Source organism: Elgaria multicarinata, chromosome 1 (genome assembly GCF_023053635.1).
Source record: "Elgaria multicarinata webbii isolate HBS135686 ecotype San Diego chromosome 1, rElgMul1.1.pri, whole genome shotgun sequence".
NCBI lineage: Eukaryota > Metazoa > Chordata > Lepidosauria > Squamata > Anguidae > Elgaria > Elgaria multicarinata.
The window spans coordinates 33,966,481-33,986,060 of record NC_086171.1 but is presented as its reverse complement, the minus strand read 5'-3'; the positions used below and the strand labels follow the sequence as shown (position 1 = coordinate 33,986,060).

At 39.4% G+C, this 19,580-nt stretch overlaps 1 protein-coding gene across 6 annotated transcripts in view; it reads left to right on the top strand.

Annotated features, from left to right (window-relative positions):
* The window catches only part of ZMYND11 (zinc finger MYND-type containing 11), a 110,116-nt gene that overhangs the window by 56,425 nt on the left and 34,111 nt on the right, over nt 1–19,580 (top strand). For 5 of the 6 annotated variants that reach the window (XM_063125822.1, XM_063125846.1, XM_063125830.1 and 2 more), the window contains 2 exons: nt 1,300–1,434; nt 17,989–18,148. In XM_063125822.1, the coding sequence (XP_062981892.1) occupies nt 1,319–1,434; nt 17,989–18,148 (276 nt within the window). In that variant the 5' untranslated portion in view covers nt 1,300–1,318. Of the gene's footprint in view, nt 1–1,299; nt 1,435–17,988; nt 18,149–18,914; nt 18,967–19,580 lie in introns of all 6 variants that reach the window. The other variant, XM_063125854.1, reaches the window with a different exon arrangement.

The window sequence follows — 19,580 nt, the reverse complement described above, 5'->3', positions numbered from 1 at the left end:
ACATGGTGTTTAATGCATCATCATCCCTCTCAAAGGTGTGTGTGATGCTGTTTTCCTGCTAAACATAGTGGTATATTTGGGGGTGGGGGGAACCAAGAGAGATTATGGCTTTTTTATTGTTGTGTCTGGTTTGGACCTCTGGCTATGGTAAAGGGTTTAGGATGGGGAGAAGATTTACCCCAAACAACATTGCAGAAGCCTTGTAAATGATGAGTCAGCAAGTGGTCTCCGGTTTCTACTCATCTGTTTCACCATCACTCAAGTCTAGCTATCTGCTTTACGGTTGGACAGCTGCCATTGTGCTATGCCGTAGAATGCCAGAATGTGAATGCATCTCCCTCCTGCGTTTAAAGAGCTGTAGGCTCTTCAAGGCAGAAGCGAGAAAGCCACAAATGCCATTTGATGGCAACTACCAGCCTCAGGTTTAAATAAATGAGAGGCGGCACCTATGATAGCACTTTGACATGATTAGATAGGAGACCAGAGTGAAGAAATTGTAGCAGCCAACACTTGCCTTCCATTATGAGGGAAAGTTATTATTATACTGCTGGAGCAAATGCTGAACAGCTTCTTTTAAAAGAGAGCAGCAATTGCCAAGGAAGATAGGTTGATGTAGGTATCTCTCCTCCTTTTTTCCTGTGAGAGAGCAGAGAGCAGTAAGCTGTTTGGTCTCCCAAGCCTGCCCTGACAATTGTTTAAAATGCTGATGGAGCCCTTCCTCAGAATTCCAAAAACGCACTGGCAGACTCCCATCCTTGTATTTGAATGTGCAAACTGAGCCAATGATATTCAGTGTAGGTAGTAAACCATTACGTTCCCCCACCCCAGGAACTATATCCTGTACCAATATTGGTACAGGAGCATAATGTGTAAAATCTTGTTTTCTCATGTGAATGTTCAATCAGTCCTTTTTTTGTGTGGTGGTGACACATTGTGGCAGACTATTGGAAATCCTAATGTCTGTGCACTGTGATATTGTTAGCTGTCTATATTTTCTGATGGCTAATTCCAAATATTTCCAGTTGATTTGGTTCTTAAGTGAATTTTATATATGGGAGCAGGGGGTGGGTATGTAAAGGAACCCATTATTAGAACGCTTCCCAGCTGGCAGCCCATGGGACGTATTCAGCAATACCAGACCATGAAAGCACACACTTATAGTTTGATAAAGCTTTTTTAAAAAACATGTACAAAATCAGATTGCTGCATGATTTCCTCTATAATCTTATTTGTGGCAGGTGCAAAATAATCATCATATTACCTATTTTTTAATTCATGATTGTTATTTTTCCACTGCAGTTAAACAAGTAAAGGGGTCATGGCACGCTTAACGAAACGACGGCAAGCAGATACAAAAGCTATCCAGCATCTTTGGGCGGCTATAGAAATAATCCGAAACCAGAAGCAAATTGCTAACATTGACCGTATTACAAAGTAAGTGATATTTAAATACTAATAAAAATCATATGAGCCAAGGAAAACATGTCAGTAATGAGAATGGTACAGCACAAAGGCATTTTTTCCTTGCATAAAATAATAATTCATATACCATTGTTCCATAACTTTCAAGTCCTGAATCATGGGCAGAGTTGGAAAAAGAAAACTGTAGAGTTAATTTGGATTTTACCTGTTTCTGTCTTTCCTAATCTCTTGCCAATAAAATTTATTTCTTGCCCGCCTCTCCATTTTGATCAAGGTGGGGAATAACAATAAACGATAAAATCAGCATCTGACACATTATAGGAAGATGAAAGGTTTGTTGTCAACTGTAAAGCAATATCCCCACTGTAAAGATTGTGATCGAGTATAATGCAGTTTCTTATGTTCCATGATTTGGCATTGTGCGAATGAGGAGGCCCAAGCACTCCCTCTCCTCCTCTTCATGCACTGTCTTTCCTTCTCTTTCTCCATGTGCAAAGGGAGGAGATTAAAAATTCCCATTTCATTCCTATTTTGATGCAATGCATAATTTTGTAATTTTGTTTGAACTGGGGAAACTATGGTTTGCACAAACTATAGGACAAGCCATGGTCTAATCCTATTTTGTGATCTTGAGTGTAAATCCAGCATACCATTTGTGGACGAAATTGCTTCACTAGTGGAGCTCAGCTTCGTTTTCCTGTTGTGCAAGTGATTGTGCAAGAACTAGCATACTTCCTTGTAAACCTAAGATGTACAAGCAATTGTGGAAGCAGAACTTTAGTTGGGTTTTCTCCATGTGCATATTTGGAGCTTGATTTTGGCCAGCGAAACATCATTTGTTCTAGTGGAAAGACACTGCTGTATACAGCCCTTGGTATTGTACCTTGTACAAACCAGAACTTGCTGGATTTGGATGATAACGCCAAAGTGGTTTGTCACAAACCAGGAATGGAAGCTTCTCATCTCCTCCACTTGTGCATGAATGAATGGGAGAAAGAAGTGTGCGAGCCTGAGGCTCATGCCTGTTTGTTCTCGTAATGCCAAACCATGTCAAAATGTAGTATTGATGCATCCTGCTGATACTAGCATGGCAACTTCAAAGCAAGAACTTACGTAGTAGCACTTTCTGTTTCGAGCAGCCATCTCTGTTAATGTTTTGTGATGTGTGATGTCACTTTGTGGTGTGGATGATATTACAGTTGCTGTGTTGTGGCCGCCAAATAAGAAACATATTGTTATCATAGGAGGTGAAGGCTGTGTTCTGAACAAACTACTTATTCCACTTTCAAATGGCTTTATAACAGACATGTGGGCATTGCTTACTGATTACAAGAAGGAAGGGATACTTAGGGCAAATTCTAGTCCAGATTCTTGAGTGTTAAAAAGTTCGCCGTGCTTTTCTGCTTAGGCTTAAAGAAGTTTTAAAAGCTGACTAAAACATCCTTGCAGTTAGCTTGTTACCCAATTCCTTCTGAAGAGCAGTTTGCCAAGACACCTGTTCCAGTCATCCTATGGCACAGAGGTAAATGTAAGTGAGCTAGTAATTGTTTTGTGGGCTGGTACACTTTTCTTAATCATCTGCAGGGCTGAATGAAAATGTAGTATGTCCCAAGAAGGAAGAAAAAGGGATGGTGATATACCAATGCAAGATAGAAGTCTAGGATAAATTGTATTTCAGTGTGCAGCTGGGAAAGGTTGGAATAAATGATGGAGCCTGTAACCCAAAGAAGCATGTGGTCCATGAACATGATGAACCTTAGCCAACAGCTCTTTGCAAACTGCTCTTCTAAGTAGAGAATTTAACTTGATAATTATGTATCAAGATGGGATTTTGTTGCTGTTGTTTTGTCACTTAATCAGAACCTAATTGTTAGTCACCAGCCCATTTTATAGGGACAAAAGAAATCCTTCTCAATTTGAAGTATGGTAATCAGACTCGGATTATACAAGCAAGATCTCCAATATACAGCTGCAGTTGCCTCTGCAGAAAACGGTTAATCGGAAAACAGCCAGACTGTGATGCTTAGTATGCTTCTCCGGAATTTATGGGACTTCATGAAATTCATTGAAATTCATTTATTAACTTAATGGGATTTGTGGGATTTATTCCCCAAAAATGCACTGAACATGAAAATGAATGAGAGATATACTGCAGAACCTTGAAGGTTCAGAGCAATGATATATAACTGTAAATAAAACAATGGCTTGTAATGTGCCTAATTAGCCTGGTGTGCAAGTTTTGTTTTAGGTTTGGCTAGCATTCTTGAGTTTATGAAGGAAAGACACATACGAGAGATAAGCAAACAGACAACATCCTTTGAGAGTTATAGAAATTTATTTACTTCCAGTGGAGATTCAGCATAGGCGAAGTGCACCATTAAAATAAAATAAAAAACCTCCAGAAACATCCATCTAGTTCTAATCAAAGTTAGTATAATTGAAATAACCACACTTCTGCCACATACTAAAGGCATATTCATACCATGGCCAAAGAGTGTATACTGAGCCTATGCAGGGGTACTGCCATTGTGTATTCATCCCTATTCTTCTGTGCCTAAAAAAAGATAATGTACAGTTTGAAAAAGTGCAGAAAAGGACAGCTAAAATGATAAAGGGGCTGGAGGAACTCATCTATGAGGGAAGGTTAGAACAGCTGGGATTGTTTAGCTTGTAGAAAAGGCAAGTAAGAGGAGACATAATGAAGGTATGCAGAGTTATGCATGGTGTGGAGGAAGTTGATAATGAGACACTTTTCTCCCTCTCTCATAATACTAGAACCCAGGGTCATCCTATGAAACGGATTGGTGGGACATTTAGGACAGATAAAAGGAAATACTTCTTCACCCAGTGCATAGTTAAACTATGAAATTCAATACTACAAGTTATAGTGATGGCCACCAATTTGGATAACTTTAAAAAATAAATTCATGGAGGATAAGGCTGTCCTTGGCTTCTAGTCCTGATGGCTCTATGCTACTTCCAGTAGCAAAGGCAGTATACCGTGTTGCTGGGAAACATGGATGAGAAGGAGGTTGCACTCATGCCCTGCTTGTGGGATTTCCATGGGAAGCTGGTTGGCCACTGTGTGAACAGAGTGCTGGACTAGATGGACCCTTGGTCAGATCCAGCATGGCTCTTTTTATGTTCTTATATGCCTTCTTACCCCTGAATATATGCCTTCATGTGTAAATGGAGCATATTTATGTTCATTCTTTTTTCTACCTGGAAGGGACCACCTAGAGCACTGGGCAACCTTTTCTAGGTTCAGGAGGGTAATAACTCAGATATAGAGCACATGTTTTGCATGCAAAAAATCCTGTCATCACTAGGTACAGTTGGAAAATGCTTCTGCCTAAAATCCTGAAGAGCTGCCTTTAGTCAGTTTAGACAATATTGAGCTAGAAGGACTCAGCATAAGGCAGGTTTCTAGGTCTCTTTGATCAGGCTTATTATGTGTACACATGCACATGCCTGATTTACAAGGTATGAAATACGTATAGTTTTGCACACAAACCTGCTATCCCACATAGTAGGGTTCAAATCTGTTCATGCCTTTGCCAAAGCTGGCACTTAGGCAAAGGTGTGAGTCAATCCTACGTTTGTAGTCTTCAATCATCTTCTTATGGAGATGTGCTTTTTTGACCTCACTGGAAATGTGTAACTAAACGCTTATTTTTTATTCTCGAGCCCAATCCACCTTTTCCTGCACAGTTACTTAAACTGTTCAGTAATAGCTCTTCTTCACAGTTTAAAATGTGGGGGTGTCAAATTGGACTCATGGGGAACAGGGTGTCAAATTGAACTCATAATATGCCCATTTCCTCTAAGCTCAATTCCCACTTCATCCATCCCCTCTTTAGACCCCACTGCTGAAAGGAAGCAAATGCTCTGTTCTGGACTGCTAAAAACTGGGGCTTGTTCTGGTGCCAGAGATCAGAGGCAACATGAGGACAGGTTGCATGTGTAATACTTGGAAGCTGCAGGGTTCCTTCCCCCCACCATAAAACTAGGACTTATCTTAATACCTTGGGGATCCCCTGGTATGCACCTTGACCTTCTCACTGGGCCTGTTTTGATACCCACTATGTCCACATATGCCATACCCACTTTGCTTATCAGGGAAGTGATTGGAAATCAGAGTTAGGATCCACTGGCACAACTGTGTAGGGATGTTTCACAGGAACTCCCTGTTGTAAATCAATGCTGCGATTTCCTTATTTTTATGAGGACTAGTTTATTTACATATTAGGGGAGGAATTCTTTGAAACGAAGTGGGATTTAATACTAGATGTAAATGTGCATCACATAGAAAATATTTGCCAATTTTCAAGTTCAAATTGAAGAGGGAAGCATGTTGTGGGAGAACTGGAATTATTTTAACACAATATGATATGTTTGGCCCTGGTTAGGCCTCATCTAGAGTATTGCGTCCAGTTCTGGGCTCCACAATTCAAGAAGGACGCAGACAAGCTGGAGCGTGTTCAGAAGAGGGCAACGAGGATGATCAGAGGTCTAGAAACAAAGCCCTATGAAGAGAGACTGAAAGAACTGGGCATGTTTAGCCTGGAGAAGAGAAGATTGAGGGGAGACATGATAGCACTCTTCAAATACTTAAAAGGTTGTCACACAGAGGAGGGCCAGGATCTCTTCTCGATTCTCCCAGAGTACAGGACACGGAATAACGGGCTCAAGTTAAAGGAAGCCAGATTCCGGCTGGACATCAGGAAAAACTTCCTGACTGTTAGAGCAGTGCGACAGTGGAATCAGCTACCTAGGGAGGTTGTGGGCTCTCCCACACTAGAGGCATTCAAGAGGCAGCTGGACAAGCATCTGTCAGGGATGCTTTAGGGTGGATTCCTGCATTGAGCAGGGGGTTGGACTCGATGGCCTTGTAGGCCCCTTCCAACTCTGCTATTCTATGATTCTATGATTCTATGTTTATAGGTGCAATTTATCACATATATTGAGAGTTGAGAAATGCCTTAATGCAGTTGGTGCTTTAAAAATTATCTTCTAACTACCCTCCTCCTATTTTTCTCACAGCCAAATAATGTAATAGAAATGTATAGTAGTAATTTATGGCCACCTGATTTTAGTAACATTGATAATACTCCCAAAAGATGGTTATAACAAGGTCATTGTGTTTATTTTTATAGGATGTTGGGGCACTGGGATGGGGCTGATGTAGTTACTGGTAGGGGTCATGTTTACTCTGAATCCGATACAACTGCTTAATCACCATGGGCTATGAAAGATTTTTTTGGTTTCCCTCTTCATCTTACTGTCCCAACTTCCTCTTCCAGACTTCAATCATTCTTTGCTGCAAAAGAACAAGACGCAATCCCTGTTGTGGGATTGAAACTATGAATGGAGCAAGCATTAGTTCAGGCTTATTACAGGAAGTCCAGTAAACATGTTGGCCCAAGAGCCTTACCTTAAAGCAATTATCTGGTAACCTATACTGCTCCTCTGTCAGAAAAGCCAGAGCAAGGAATTCCATTTTGTATTAATGCCACACAATAACCTTCTTTGTTTGGTTGTCATTTTGGACACTTTCTTCATCTATACTGTAAGAAAAATAGTATTATTTCTACTATTTCAAAAAACCCAGACCATAACTCTACATTGCCCCAAAGATGTACAAGTTGTACAGCTGTTATATCTACTTTCACCTAGAAAACATGCAAACTCTCAACTGGGAGACCACCATGTTCCTGCATGGCAGGATAATTGCCAAAACTGGTAGAAAAAATGAGGAAGTTGCTGACTATTTGGCTTTAGGAACTGAGTATTATTGTACTATTGAGATAAATTATCCAATTCTTAATAATAATAGATTATTATCTTGTTTTGTTAGTTTTGATCATATGTTGTAATGAGCATGGTTGTTATGGAATGTTAAGAATGGCATACTGTTCTTAATGGCTTTATGTGTGTGTGTTTAGCACCACTTTGAGTTCAGTAATTACAAAAAAGGGGGATATAAATAAAACTGTCTGGACTTGACTCCTCAGCTTAGACACTAAAATGGAGCAGGTATAACCTGAACATGGCTGTTGCTTACGTCATACTAGACAGAAAAGGAATTTCTTTCTGTGCTTAATCCTCATTTTATTTTATTTTATTTAAGACATTTATGGAAAGCTAGATTTAATTCTGCTCTGTATACCTTGTTCTGGGTTTTTTAATGTTCACTGTGTGGGCGGGTCAAATATGGAGGTACAATATTTGCTTCATAGAGGGACATTTCTCTAGGAACGCAGATTCGGTAAATCTGGCATTAAGCAGATTGAACAGTTAAAAAGCTTAGGGGGAAAACATAATGAGATGGAAACAAAATCATATTTCTGAGAGATCTTAAAATATGGTAGCACCACTTAAGGCCATCTGATACTTTCTCTTCATAATATAAGTATGGCAGGATGGAGGGTGGATTTGGTTAGTGAAGAATGCTATATTCTTGTTATTACCTAAATATTTTTTCTTATTACTTGTTGCAAAATAACCCCAGAAAACCCTGTAGTGGACCAATCTGTGTCTGATTTTCTGATATGTGTAAATGCCCTTATTTGCGGTATAAATGCCCTTATTAACACGGTACGTCTTGTCCAGGTTCAGAAACAAATATAAAAAATAGAACTGCCTTTAATCTTTGAATATGGTTGACCTTGATGAAAATTAAAATCCCTCTAGCATTCTTCATGTCACAACGTATTATTAATAACATCAAGAAAAATAATAAGTTATTGCCACTATTAAGGAAAGATTGCCCTTGAATATATTGTCACTCTGTTTTCATCAGTTTTACACTGATGAAAACAGTGAAATAGGGGAAGGGATTTTGTGTTGAAATTTAACGGTGTGGTATATTTTCTCAGAAATTTCATTTTCTTTGCCAGATTGCCATGTACTGGTAACCTTTCTTTTATCATTTCATTATTGATGTTTGTTTATGTAGATTCCTCTTAAACATAGTTGTTTTCAATGAAGTATCAGGCTATCCAGAGGGAGAAAAAGCATAATTGCTCACTGCTGGACAGGTTTTATTAGGTTTGGACAGAACATACAGGAATCCTTTAATTTAAATAGGGTTTGTGCTGTAAAAATTTTGTTTAGTTTTGCCTCTCTTTTCTTCCATTGGTCATCTACATTCTTGGGCACCTTGCAAAGGCACACACCAATCCAAGAGCCCCACTGTTGATCCCTGGGATCCCCTGGATTTGTTGTCCCTCTTACTGTCACTGCTTGATCACTTGCCCTCCAAGCACATAAACCATGTGACAAGAATAAGGCACTCAAGGAGTATCTTTCACTTCCTTTGCAATTTTCTTCTGGACAGTTATGCAAACTGGGGCCAAGTGGGGAGGTTGACAGATTGGGGAGTGAATCGGCATTGGTGACAGTGGTGAAGAGGAAGTGAGCCCACTTGCCCAACTATATCGTTGTTACTGTTCCAGTGAAATGGTATGAATGAGTTTGAAGAGATCACCTCAGAAAGCTTGACACCAATTGCCGGTGAATTAAAACCAACAAACAAAAACAGTGACTAAGGGTGAAATCCTGAGTTCAGTGGGGCTTATCTAGCAAATTTGTTTTAAATGTTAACTATTTTTTATGTTTTTTAATTTTGTATATTGATTTTTAATGGTGAGTCTTTTTAATGCAATCTTTTTCATCTTTGTAAACCACCCAGAGAGCTTCGGCTATGGAGCGGTATATTATTATTATTATTATTATTATTATTATTATTAATAATAATAATAATAATAATAATAACAACAACAACAACAACAGTGGGTCTTAGTTCTCACTAGATATGTATAGAATTGCACTGTGAGAAAATGAAAAAAGGTCCATTACCGCTGACCATTTTGGTAGGCAAGAAAGGAGGGGTGCTGGAGAACATGGATGGGAGAGTGCTGTTGCACAGTGTTCTGCTTGTGGGCCTCTGGCCGACAACTGGTTGGCCATTGTGTGAACAGAGTGCTGGACTAGATGGACCCTTCATCTGATCCAGCATGGCTCTTACATTCTTAAGTATTCATGGAAAGGTTAAAATCATGTATTGTTTTTGTACCATTAAATAAAGAAGCATGCCATATTTCAAGGATGAGAAGCAGAGCATTACTCTTCCAAGGGGCCATCGTAGCTGCTTTAATGGGCCCCAGAACGCATGCCATATCTGTTGATTATTGATATCTAGGGGAAATATAACTAAAACGGTGAGTGGGCTAAGCCACAGATGCATTTTTTCCTGATGGCAATTATAAGCACAAATTAGGGAAAACTCTGCATTGGAATCATTTTTAGTGATCTAGAACTGTATTATTTACAGAGTCAAAAATAAGATGCTCTCTTTTCTTCTGGCTTTGTTTAAACAGACCCCTATTCATAGTTAATTCCTTCCCCACTAAGGTGAGCTGCAAGAAATTGATATGATTGTGGTTGCTGCTTTTGGCACAGGAAACAGTGACTTTCTGTTCTCATAACACTGTTTTATTGAAAATTAAAAATGTTTATCTATTCTGTCTGTACATGCAGTTTATTCTTTTTTTATGCATAGTTACCATCTTCAAAGATTTAATTTTGAAGCAATTTCACAAAAGTTGGTTGAGCTTCTATAGAACAACCAGTTTAGAATTAAACTGTATAAGCCCAATTTACATGCTACTCAAAGACCAAGTATTCCTTCACTACTTTCGGCCATATTTGTACATTTGGCTCCACTATTACGAACAAGAATGCACATTTATTTTTAAAGCTGGAATCGATACATTTCTTTCCTTCCTTCCTGATGCATGTACCAGGAAGTTAGTTCCTATTTATTTATTTTATTAAGATAATTTATAACTCACCTTTTTATAACCAAAGCAATGCTGAAGACAGAAATAACCAGTACAGAAATAATAATTTTACAACATTAAACTAACAATAGACTGTTAAGCAGATACAAGTGCCACCGAAAAAAAAATCTTATGCCTGGTAATAGTCTACTAAAAACTCTTCATCCTGGCAGGCAAAAAAGAACAGAAATGTCTTGACTAAGTATGCAATCCTATACACACTTAACTAGGAATAAGTCACATTGAGGTCAGTGGAGTTTACGTCTGAGTACACTGGTCTAGGATTGCACTATAAGTGTCAAAAGGTCAAACAGCTTCCACTGTTCTATTTACCTGCTACCTGTTTCTGCAGGGCAGTAAAATAAGGGAGTTAGATCCATATTTAGTCATAGTAGACCCATTAAAATCAATATGAATTGTTAATCCTGATTGATTTAAGCCTCATTGATTTGAATGGGTCAATTCTTTGACTAAATTTGGGTCCAATCCAAGGGTTCTATAGGAGGCAGCTGTTCTGAAGAAAAGAAAATGTGGCAGAAGAGGACTTCAGTGGCATAGCTTTGCTTCCATGGCTTGCGTAGGTGGGATATGCAGTCTAACAGCCTGTAAGTTAATGACATGTTTGAGTGGTACAGTGAATTTAATCGCTGGAACAAGCAACCCTTATCTGCATTAAAATTATTAGTTTTGACAGAACTGACCAGATAATGAGCATTATATGGGGTTGCATGTTGCCTGAGGTATTTAAAGCGTGAACAAACAGGATCACCTCTTAGGTCTGTCAACAGCTTCTGCAGAAACGTCAAGCAGATTTTAGTTTTAATTCCATCTGCTGTGTATCTCATTGTTCAAAGTCCACACATAAATCCATGTATTTTAAAGTAAATTACTATTTGCAGTGATTTCATGCATGGTGTGGTTGCAGTCCATCTGCTTATAGGCATGTGGGCTTGTTTTAAATAAGACAAGGGACTGGACTGAGGCCTTGATTATCTCAGGGTGAGAGAAACCTGATGAATTTTAATTGAACAATTTCTTTTAGTTGAACTAGAATTCACAGAAGTTTGAAGCTTGTACTTTATTTCACCAATAAAAGTAATATAACAAAAGGTTAGGGTTAGGGTTAGTTTTGTGTCCCAACAACATGGCAGCACTCTGTATTTATTTAATCAATTAATTTATATCCCACCTTTCTGCCAAAAAATGACACTCGAGGTAGCTCACGTCAAAATAATGAGGGGAAAAAACACTACATGAAATCAAAAAAAGGAAAAGATAGTCTCTAGTGTTAAAAAGTAGAAAAGTTTTAATCTCTTTGTACAGATGTCTCAAGGTAGCTAACAATAAAATCCAGATTAAATATAAAATCTTAATTAAAACATAACGTAAAAATTCATAAAATGAAAACACTAGAACAAAAGAAATACACAACAGCAACCAGTTTAAAAAAATCTTCAGCAGCACGTCAGCTTATATTTATTCATTTATATATTTTCGGCTGCCTTTAAGGATAAAACCCTCCAAAGGTCTGCATGAATAAAAATATCTTTGTCTGCCAATGGAAAAGGGGCCACATAGCCTCCTTCGTCAGGGAGTTTCAGAGTCCTAGGGTATGTCTACACCAGTGTTTACCCTGGGAATCGTCCTTGAATCGTCACATGATGCACAGGGGATCCCAGGAGCAGGTAGGGATGATCCCTTCTTTCCCCCGGGATATCTTCAGACACTTTTAGCCTGGTTTTATCCATGGTCCTGGGATGATCCCAAGGATTGCAGGTGGTGTGGGCACCCATCCCAGCTTCTTCCCTTCTCCCCTTAGCAGAGGGAAGAAGTCAGGATGTGGGGAGTCCAGGGACATCAGGGGTGGGTGGGGAGTGGAGTTAGGGCTTTTCCCCCCTTACTTTTTCGCTGGAGCGCAAGTGCACTCTAGCTCCTGCCTTTTTTTAAAAAAAAAAAATGGCAGCCGCAATGTTCTGCTTCCTCCTTGGACATTGCGCGCCACATGTGAACCCAGGGGGAGGATCTCGCGATCAGCATATCGCGAGATCCTGCCCGCTCCCTCCCCTGGTGTAGACATGCCCCTAGAAGCAGCCATGGATAAGACCCACTCTTGCATCCCTAATAATTGTGTCCCTGATGGTATTAGTATGGAAAGATGGTCCTCCCCTGAAGTTCTTAAAACCTGGTCAGGCTTGTATGGGAGAAAACGGTCTTTCAGGTAATCTGGTCCCAAACCATATGAGGCTTTATAGATAATAAACAACACTTTGAATTGGGCCCGGAAACAGACTGGTAGCCAGTAGTAGCTCCAGTGTTTATGTTGTTTACTGTTACTGTATTTCTTCGATTCTAAGACACACTTTTTTCCCCATATAAACATCTCTAAAAATGGGGTGCATCCTAGAATCGCGGGTGTGTTTATTATTTCTTAGAATCAAAGCTTTTTTTCTGTTGGTGGTACTGAAATTAGTGTGCGTCTTACAATTGATGGCGTCTTAGAATCGAAGAAATACGGTACATCTTTTGTGTCTCCCGTTCTCTCCCATTCTTCTAATCTGAAAACTAGTGTGTCTAGTCTGCTAGAGAAGTGGAATTCAGATTGACAATGTGGATTCAGGTCCCAGTGCCATCATGCTGCGCTTGGGATGGTGCCCCTCACATTCTGTAAAAGCACTCCTACTGTGCCTGCAGAATTATGTTGTACATCTGCAAAGTGTGCTTGCATATTTATTTATTTATTTATTGCATTTCTATACCGCCCAATAGCCGAAGCTCTCTGGGCAGTTTACAAAATTAAGGCAATTCAAGTATAAAACAACAGTATAAAACCATAATATAAAATACAATATAAAAGCTCAACCAGATAAAACAGCAACAATGCAAAAATACAAATTTAAAATACAAATTTAAAACACCAAAGTTAAAATTAATTTATAGACTGTTAAAATGCTGGGAGAATAAAAAGGTCTTCTCCTGGCGTCTAAAAGCATATAACTTAGGTGCCAAGCAAACCTCCTTAGGGAGCTCATTCCACAGCTGGGGTGCCACAGCAGAGAAGGCCCTCCTCCTGGTAGCCACCTGCCTCACTTCCTTTGGCAGGGGCTCGTGGAGGAGACCTGAGGATAACAGGGTCCGGGCAGGTACATACGGGAGGAGGCGTTCCTTCAGATAGCCTGGCCCCAAGCTGTTTGGAGCTTTAAATGTTAATACCAGCACTTTGAATTGGGCCTGGACCTGGACTGGCTGCCAATGAAGCTGGAAAACGACTGGCGTGATGTGATCTAGTCGGCCAGTCCCTGTTAGTAAGCGTGCTGCCCTATTATTATTATTATTATTATTATTATTATTATTTATTTATTTATTTATTTATATAGCACCATCAATGTACATGGTGCTGTACAGATAACACAATAAATAGTAGGACCCTGCCGCGTAGGCTTACAATCTAATAAGTTGTAGTAAACAATAAAGAGGGAAGGAGAATGCGAACAGGCACAGGGAAGTGTAAACAGGCACCTGGTAGGGTGAAGCTAAACAGTATAGAGTCAGAAGAAACTCAATATTTGAAGGCTATAGGGAAAAGAAAAGTTTTTAGCTGAGTTTTAAAAGCAGTGATTGAGTTGGTAGTTCTCAAGTGTTCTGGAAGAGCGTTCCAGGCGTAAGGGGCAGCAGAAGAAAAAGGATGAAGCCGAGTAAGGGAAGTGGAGGTCCTTGGGCAGGCGAGAAGCATGGCATCAGAGGAGCGGAGAGCACGAGCGGGGCGATAGTGTGAGATGAGAGATGAGAGATAGGCAGGAGCTAGACCGTGAAGAGCTTTGAAGGTCAGCAGGAGAAGTTTATATTGGATTCTGGAGTGAGTTGGAAGCCAATGAAGAGATTTCAGAAGTGGAGTGACATGGTCAGAGCGGCGGGCCAAGAAGATGATCTTAGCGGCAGAGTGGTGGACAGAGACCAGCGGACTGATGTGAGACGAAGGAAGGCCAGAGAGAAGAAGGTTGCAGTAGTCCAACCGAGAGATAACCAGTGCGTGAACGAGAGTCTTGGCAGAAGAGACAGACAAAAATGGTCGAATCCTGGCAATATTATACAGGAAGAAACGACAGGATTTAGCTACTGCCTCGATGTGAGGAGTAAAGGAGAGCGAGGAGTCAAATATAAAGCCAAGACTACGAGCTTCCGTGACCGGAGTAAGTTTCCAGACCGTTTTCAAAGGCAGCCCCACGTATAACGCATTGCAGTAATCCAAACGAGAGGTGCATAGAAACATTAAAGATGTGTGATGGAACTTGCAAATGGTAAGAATGAAATCTGCTGCCACCGTGCCACCCCCTGCTCTACACAAGTTCATTGAAACTACAGAGCCCTTCTAATTATCAACTGATCGGGTTCTATATCTGAGTAATAGGAATATGTGTGACCAGTTTCAGAGGTTGTTGTGAGGCTCAACAAAATAAGGCCTATGTAGACAGATGTATAATGAAACTGAAATGGTGAAATAACTGCTGGCACCTTCAGCATTCATATCTGTATACAACATCTTGACAGACTAAATAATTCTTAATGTGAATGGCTTTGCACTTTTAAGTGTTTTGACAATTAAGCTTTTTTCATGGGTAAGAAACTGAAGCTGCAGTCCTTCAGACACTTATCTGGAAGTCCCATTGAACTCAGTGTGGCTTACTTCTGAGTAGACATGCATAGGATTGCACACTAAATGTGTTAGATATTTAAAATGCAAAGGATAGATTGAGTTCTTTATTTTATATTGTGGTTTATTACCTTGCACAGAAATCCTTCTACACAACCTTGCAGTTATCTAATTGGGATTTGTACTCTCTGTTTGCAGATGAGTAAATCCTGAGAAGACTGAGCTATAAATACTAGACTACTGATCTGCAACCTAAGATATTTTTCCTCTCTCTCTCTCTCTCTTCCGTGCCCTGTGGGCAGGCAGCCTCATCTGGCCAGATCAGGAATTTAGCAAGCAGATTACCAGAAGAAACTCTCTATTTCAGCCAACAGATCTTTATTTTAGCTAATGGAGATTAGTGTTAACTTCCTCTTACTCCAAGAAGTTACATTGCAGAAGGGTTACTCCAGTTTCCTGGCCAATTTAAGTCTGGTTTGGTGTCTTACGGGAATTAACTTTGTCTGTCTGCCATGTACTTACCCATCTGCAAGCATATTTACTTTGCTTCTCCTGCCTGACTGGAAAACAGACTAAGGAGTGTAATATGCTTCTCAATCTGTTGACCAGAGGCTGAACACAATCAAAATACAAATAGGTTGCCTCAGCTCCCTTCCTCCAAGGTAAGGCTAATCAGATCTTTCACGAGAACTGCAGGGAGGGGGTTGCTTTATCTCTTGTCTGTTTTGCAAGATTGTTCTTTGTGCCCATTGGAATTCTGAATTCTGCCTCCCTACCTTCATGGCCTCAATGCAGTTACTCTTTGGGAGAGGCAGCAAAGGAGAGAAGTTCAAACCTAGGCCTATGTACAGGAAGTTCTAGAACTTTGGCGTGAATAGGGAGCAGTCACATTACCTTCCATTGGCTGACAGGTCTCTATTGCTTAACCAGAAGGTGGAGTCAACACCATTCTGCCCTGTTCTTATCCAACTATCATGGAGGTTAAGGAATTTTTTCACTCTTAGAATGAAGTGTTTCACTACCTTAGAATGATCTGTCAAGTTTATTTCCTAAATACATACATACATACATACATACATACATAATATACAAATGTTTTAGGTTTTCCTCAGTAGTTAGAAAGAGCACTTGACTTTTTTAAATTATTTTATTTTCCTACTTGGGGATTATTGTTTCTTATTCTGCATGGAGGTTTTCTCTGTTGGGAAGTAACTATTTTAAAGAACAAAAACAGTGCGGTGAAAGACCTAAGTTTTTTTTATATATATATATATATATATATATATATATATATATATATATGGAACATAAGAATATCCATTTAAAACAATTTTGTTTAATTTTTTTTAAAATGTAAAGCAAAAACTAAATTGTTATCTAGGCTAAACTTGTGCACCTCAGCTTTCCATTGGTTCCTTCTCAGTGGCCTGAGCCAGTGGGGTTTTCTTCTCAAGGTCTGGTTTATTCTCAATACTAGAAAATAACCTAATTCAGACAGATGTTGCAATTCTTTTGAAGTCTTTGTGCAGAAAATAGCGTCTAAGGAATATGTGGGCTCTATTGTAGAGCTGCCCTGTTCTATATGGTCTCTGGTTAAACCAGTTTGGCAGATTTTCATACCAGATCAATAGCCATGTTGAGCGCCCTTTTTTGATAGACAGGGTGTAAATCAAATCAAATAAATAAATCTGTAACCTGGTAAAACTAGACTCTAGAAGCATGGCCAATGCTGCTTTAAGAGAGATGTTGCAGGAGACTATCGTAGCGGTCTGTAATCACTAACTACCTGTCGTATCCAAAGCAATTTTGGGATTGTATTTTATTTTATTTTATTTTATTACTACTGTATATGAAAAAATGGCTCTACCTTGCATATCCATGTCCTCCTTTAAAAGAAAAAGGGAAAGCCATGACTTACCATTTGGAATATTTTTGTTAAAGAAGATGTTTTTGATCTAGTCCGTTTTACATGCAGTTGACTTCTTCAAATTAGAAGAAGTGCTTGCAATTAGGGGAACAGAGTGAACAATAGGAGGGGGTGTAAACTGGCAATTCTTTAACTGACTAAACCCATACATCTATGGCTTTTCAGATAGCAAAATAGCAGGAAAAAGTGATGTCTGTATAATAGGCTGTTTCTACACCTGCCTTTTTTCCAGGGATCGTCCCGGGATCATCCCTGTGCATGCAAATGACACACACAGGATCACAGGAGCAGGCAGGGACGATCCCTCCATTTTCCTGGGATAATCCTTAGTTGTAGAAAGGGCCATAGAATCAGGTATTTTGCTCTTCTGTCAGTTCTCATGATACATTTAGCATGGTAGGGTATATTGATTCTGTATAGATAAAGGCATTCAGTATTTTTCCATGCACTCAAATGGCTGACTGGCTAGCTAGCTAGACCATAACGAGTTGAAGATTTCTAGTGCTCACTCCTTCCACGGTCCAGCAGGCGATATGACACCATCCTAAAAGAGTTAGTGAACTGGATCTCAGTTAGCACAGTTATACTGGCTTACTTATTAGAAATTCTTATGCTAATTGTCATTGGCAGTCTTTGCTCTCCGTATTTACATCTGTGGCTCTCAAAGTGGATGGAGTGGAGCTTGCTGCTGCTGGCTTCTCCTCGCTATATCATTGGCCTCTCCTTATTCCAATAGGGGTGACCAGGCAGAAAGAAAGACTGCTGTGCTGTGTTTTTCCACAATAGTGGGGTAGTTCTGTCCCCCCACCCCAAAGCAGCATCTGAACTCTCTTGGATGAGAGAATCTACCACGCCAGGAGCAACAAACCAGTTTCTTTCTAGCAGTGTTTGGAAAGTGTTACTCTTGATGGAAATGCAAAACGTTTCTCTCTTGGCTTAACAAAGTTAATTGTGTCAGATTTTGGAGGAAGAGCTGATTTAGAAAACATACAAGCTTCTGCAGACTGTATGATAGAGAACAAAAATTTAAGGAATGCAGAAATAAAAAAGGCGGGAACCAGAACTTTTAAATAGGCACATCCACACCACAAAATGTATGCAAACATTAAAACAGTTTTGAAAGAACTCGTTTTCTGTTTTCTTCACAGGTATATGTCTCGGGTTCATGGTATGCATCCCAAAGAGACCACACGTCAGCTTAGTTTAGCAGTAAAAGATGGCCTTGTTGTTGAAACTTTGACTGTGGGATGTAAAGGATCAAAAGCTGGTATTGAGCAAGAAGGATACTGGCTTCCTGGAGATGAGATTGTGAGTATATATTCTGCAAGACTTTTCGTCATATTTCCTGGTATGTTGACTTGCAATCTCCTATTTGCAGTTCCTACTAGCAGCATACGCACAGGGCCTCAGATCAGTTTACTTTTTAAATCTCACATTGGACAGAAAGTTATTTTCTTTAATGGTCTCATGTAGCTATAGGAATTTTGTTTTTCAGCACAGAATGCTTTAGATCCAAATGAATTATTGCTTGAATGAGATCCTCAGATATTAATGAAACATTTTTTAAATAAAACAACATCTATGTAATTAATATAGATGGTATTTATATACCTACATTTTTAGCCACAGATTAATTTCAAGGCATAGAAACATAGCCCAGGATCCAATTAGGTACTTTAGGCTGAATTTTCTTATCTCCTCACCCCCTTCGAATAACATGTCATGTCAAATCTCCAAAACAGATTTTTTATATTGTAATCTGCCTTGGTTAGACTGAAGTCTTGAAAGGTGGCTAAGAGATGCATTAAATAATTATCCCATGTGGCATGATATGCTGCTATTTGAGAAAGCAAAGCATGCAGAACTTGTCCCATGATTTACTGGATCCGGGACATACTCGTTATGTCTCAAAAATATGGCACAAAGGGACTTTGGGAGGGGAAGAAGAATTTTACCAATATATCAACCAGGGATTGACGTTTTACTCCATAATTGCCCTGTTCTCCGGTAGGATGCCTTTGAAACGCCTACTATTGGTCGCTGTTGGAATGGCTGTTCTTGTGTTCTTTTGCAGAGAGGCCCTGGAGGAATGGCATCAGAGGAGCTACCAGACAAGAATTTAGGAGACTCACTGAGTATAGGGATAGGATAGGATAGGATAGGATAGGATAGGATAGGATAGGATAGGATAGGATAGGATAGGATAGGATAGGGCAGCCAGACTCTGAGGATTACAAGAGCCTAAAATTTCAGATGCCCCTAAGTATCTGAGCCACAGAGACTGGCCTTAGCCCCCTCCCACATCAAATTGATGAATTTGTCATAGAATCTGATGTTTTACTTACGACATCATTATGAGTTGTTGCATTCAAATTGTTACATACCAATTTTGATAATATGTGATAACAATCTAAGACTGACTAATTGAAGACATATATATATATATATATATATATATATATATATATATAACAATAATTTCAAACTTCATTTAATTCTCAACACTTATACAATTCCTAACAGTGTTCCAGAACACTGGGTAAACATTGTGCTGTTTCATCAACAAGATGAAATAACCACATTGTTAAATGGTTCAATTTAAAAAGTTAATTATAAAATCCTATGTACGTTTACTTCGAAGTAAGTCCCACTTTGTCCTGTGGGGCTTACACCCAGGTAAGTTTGCATAGGATAGCAGTTTTTTATCTTTTAGGAATTCCATCCATACCAAAGAGACTGA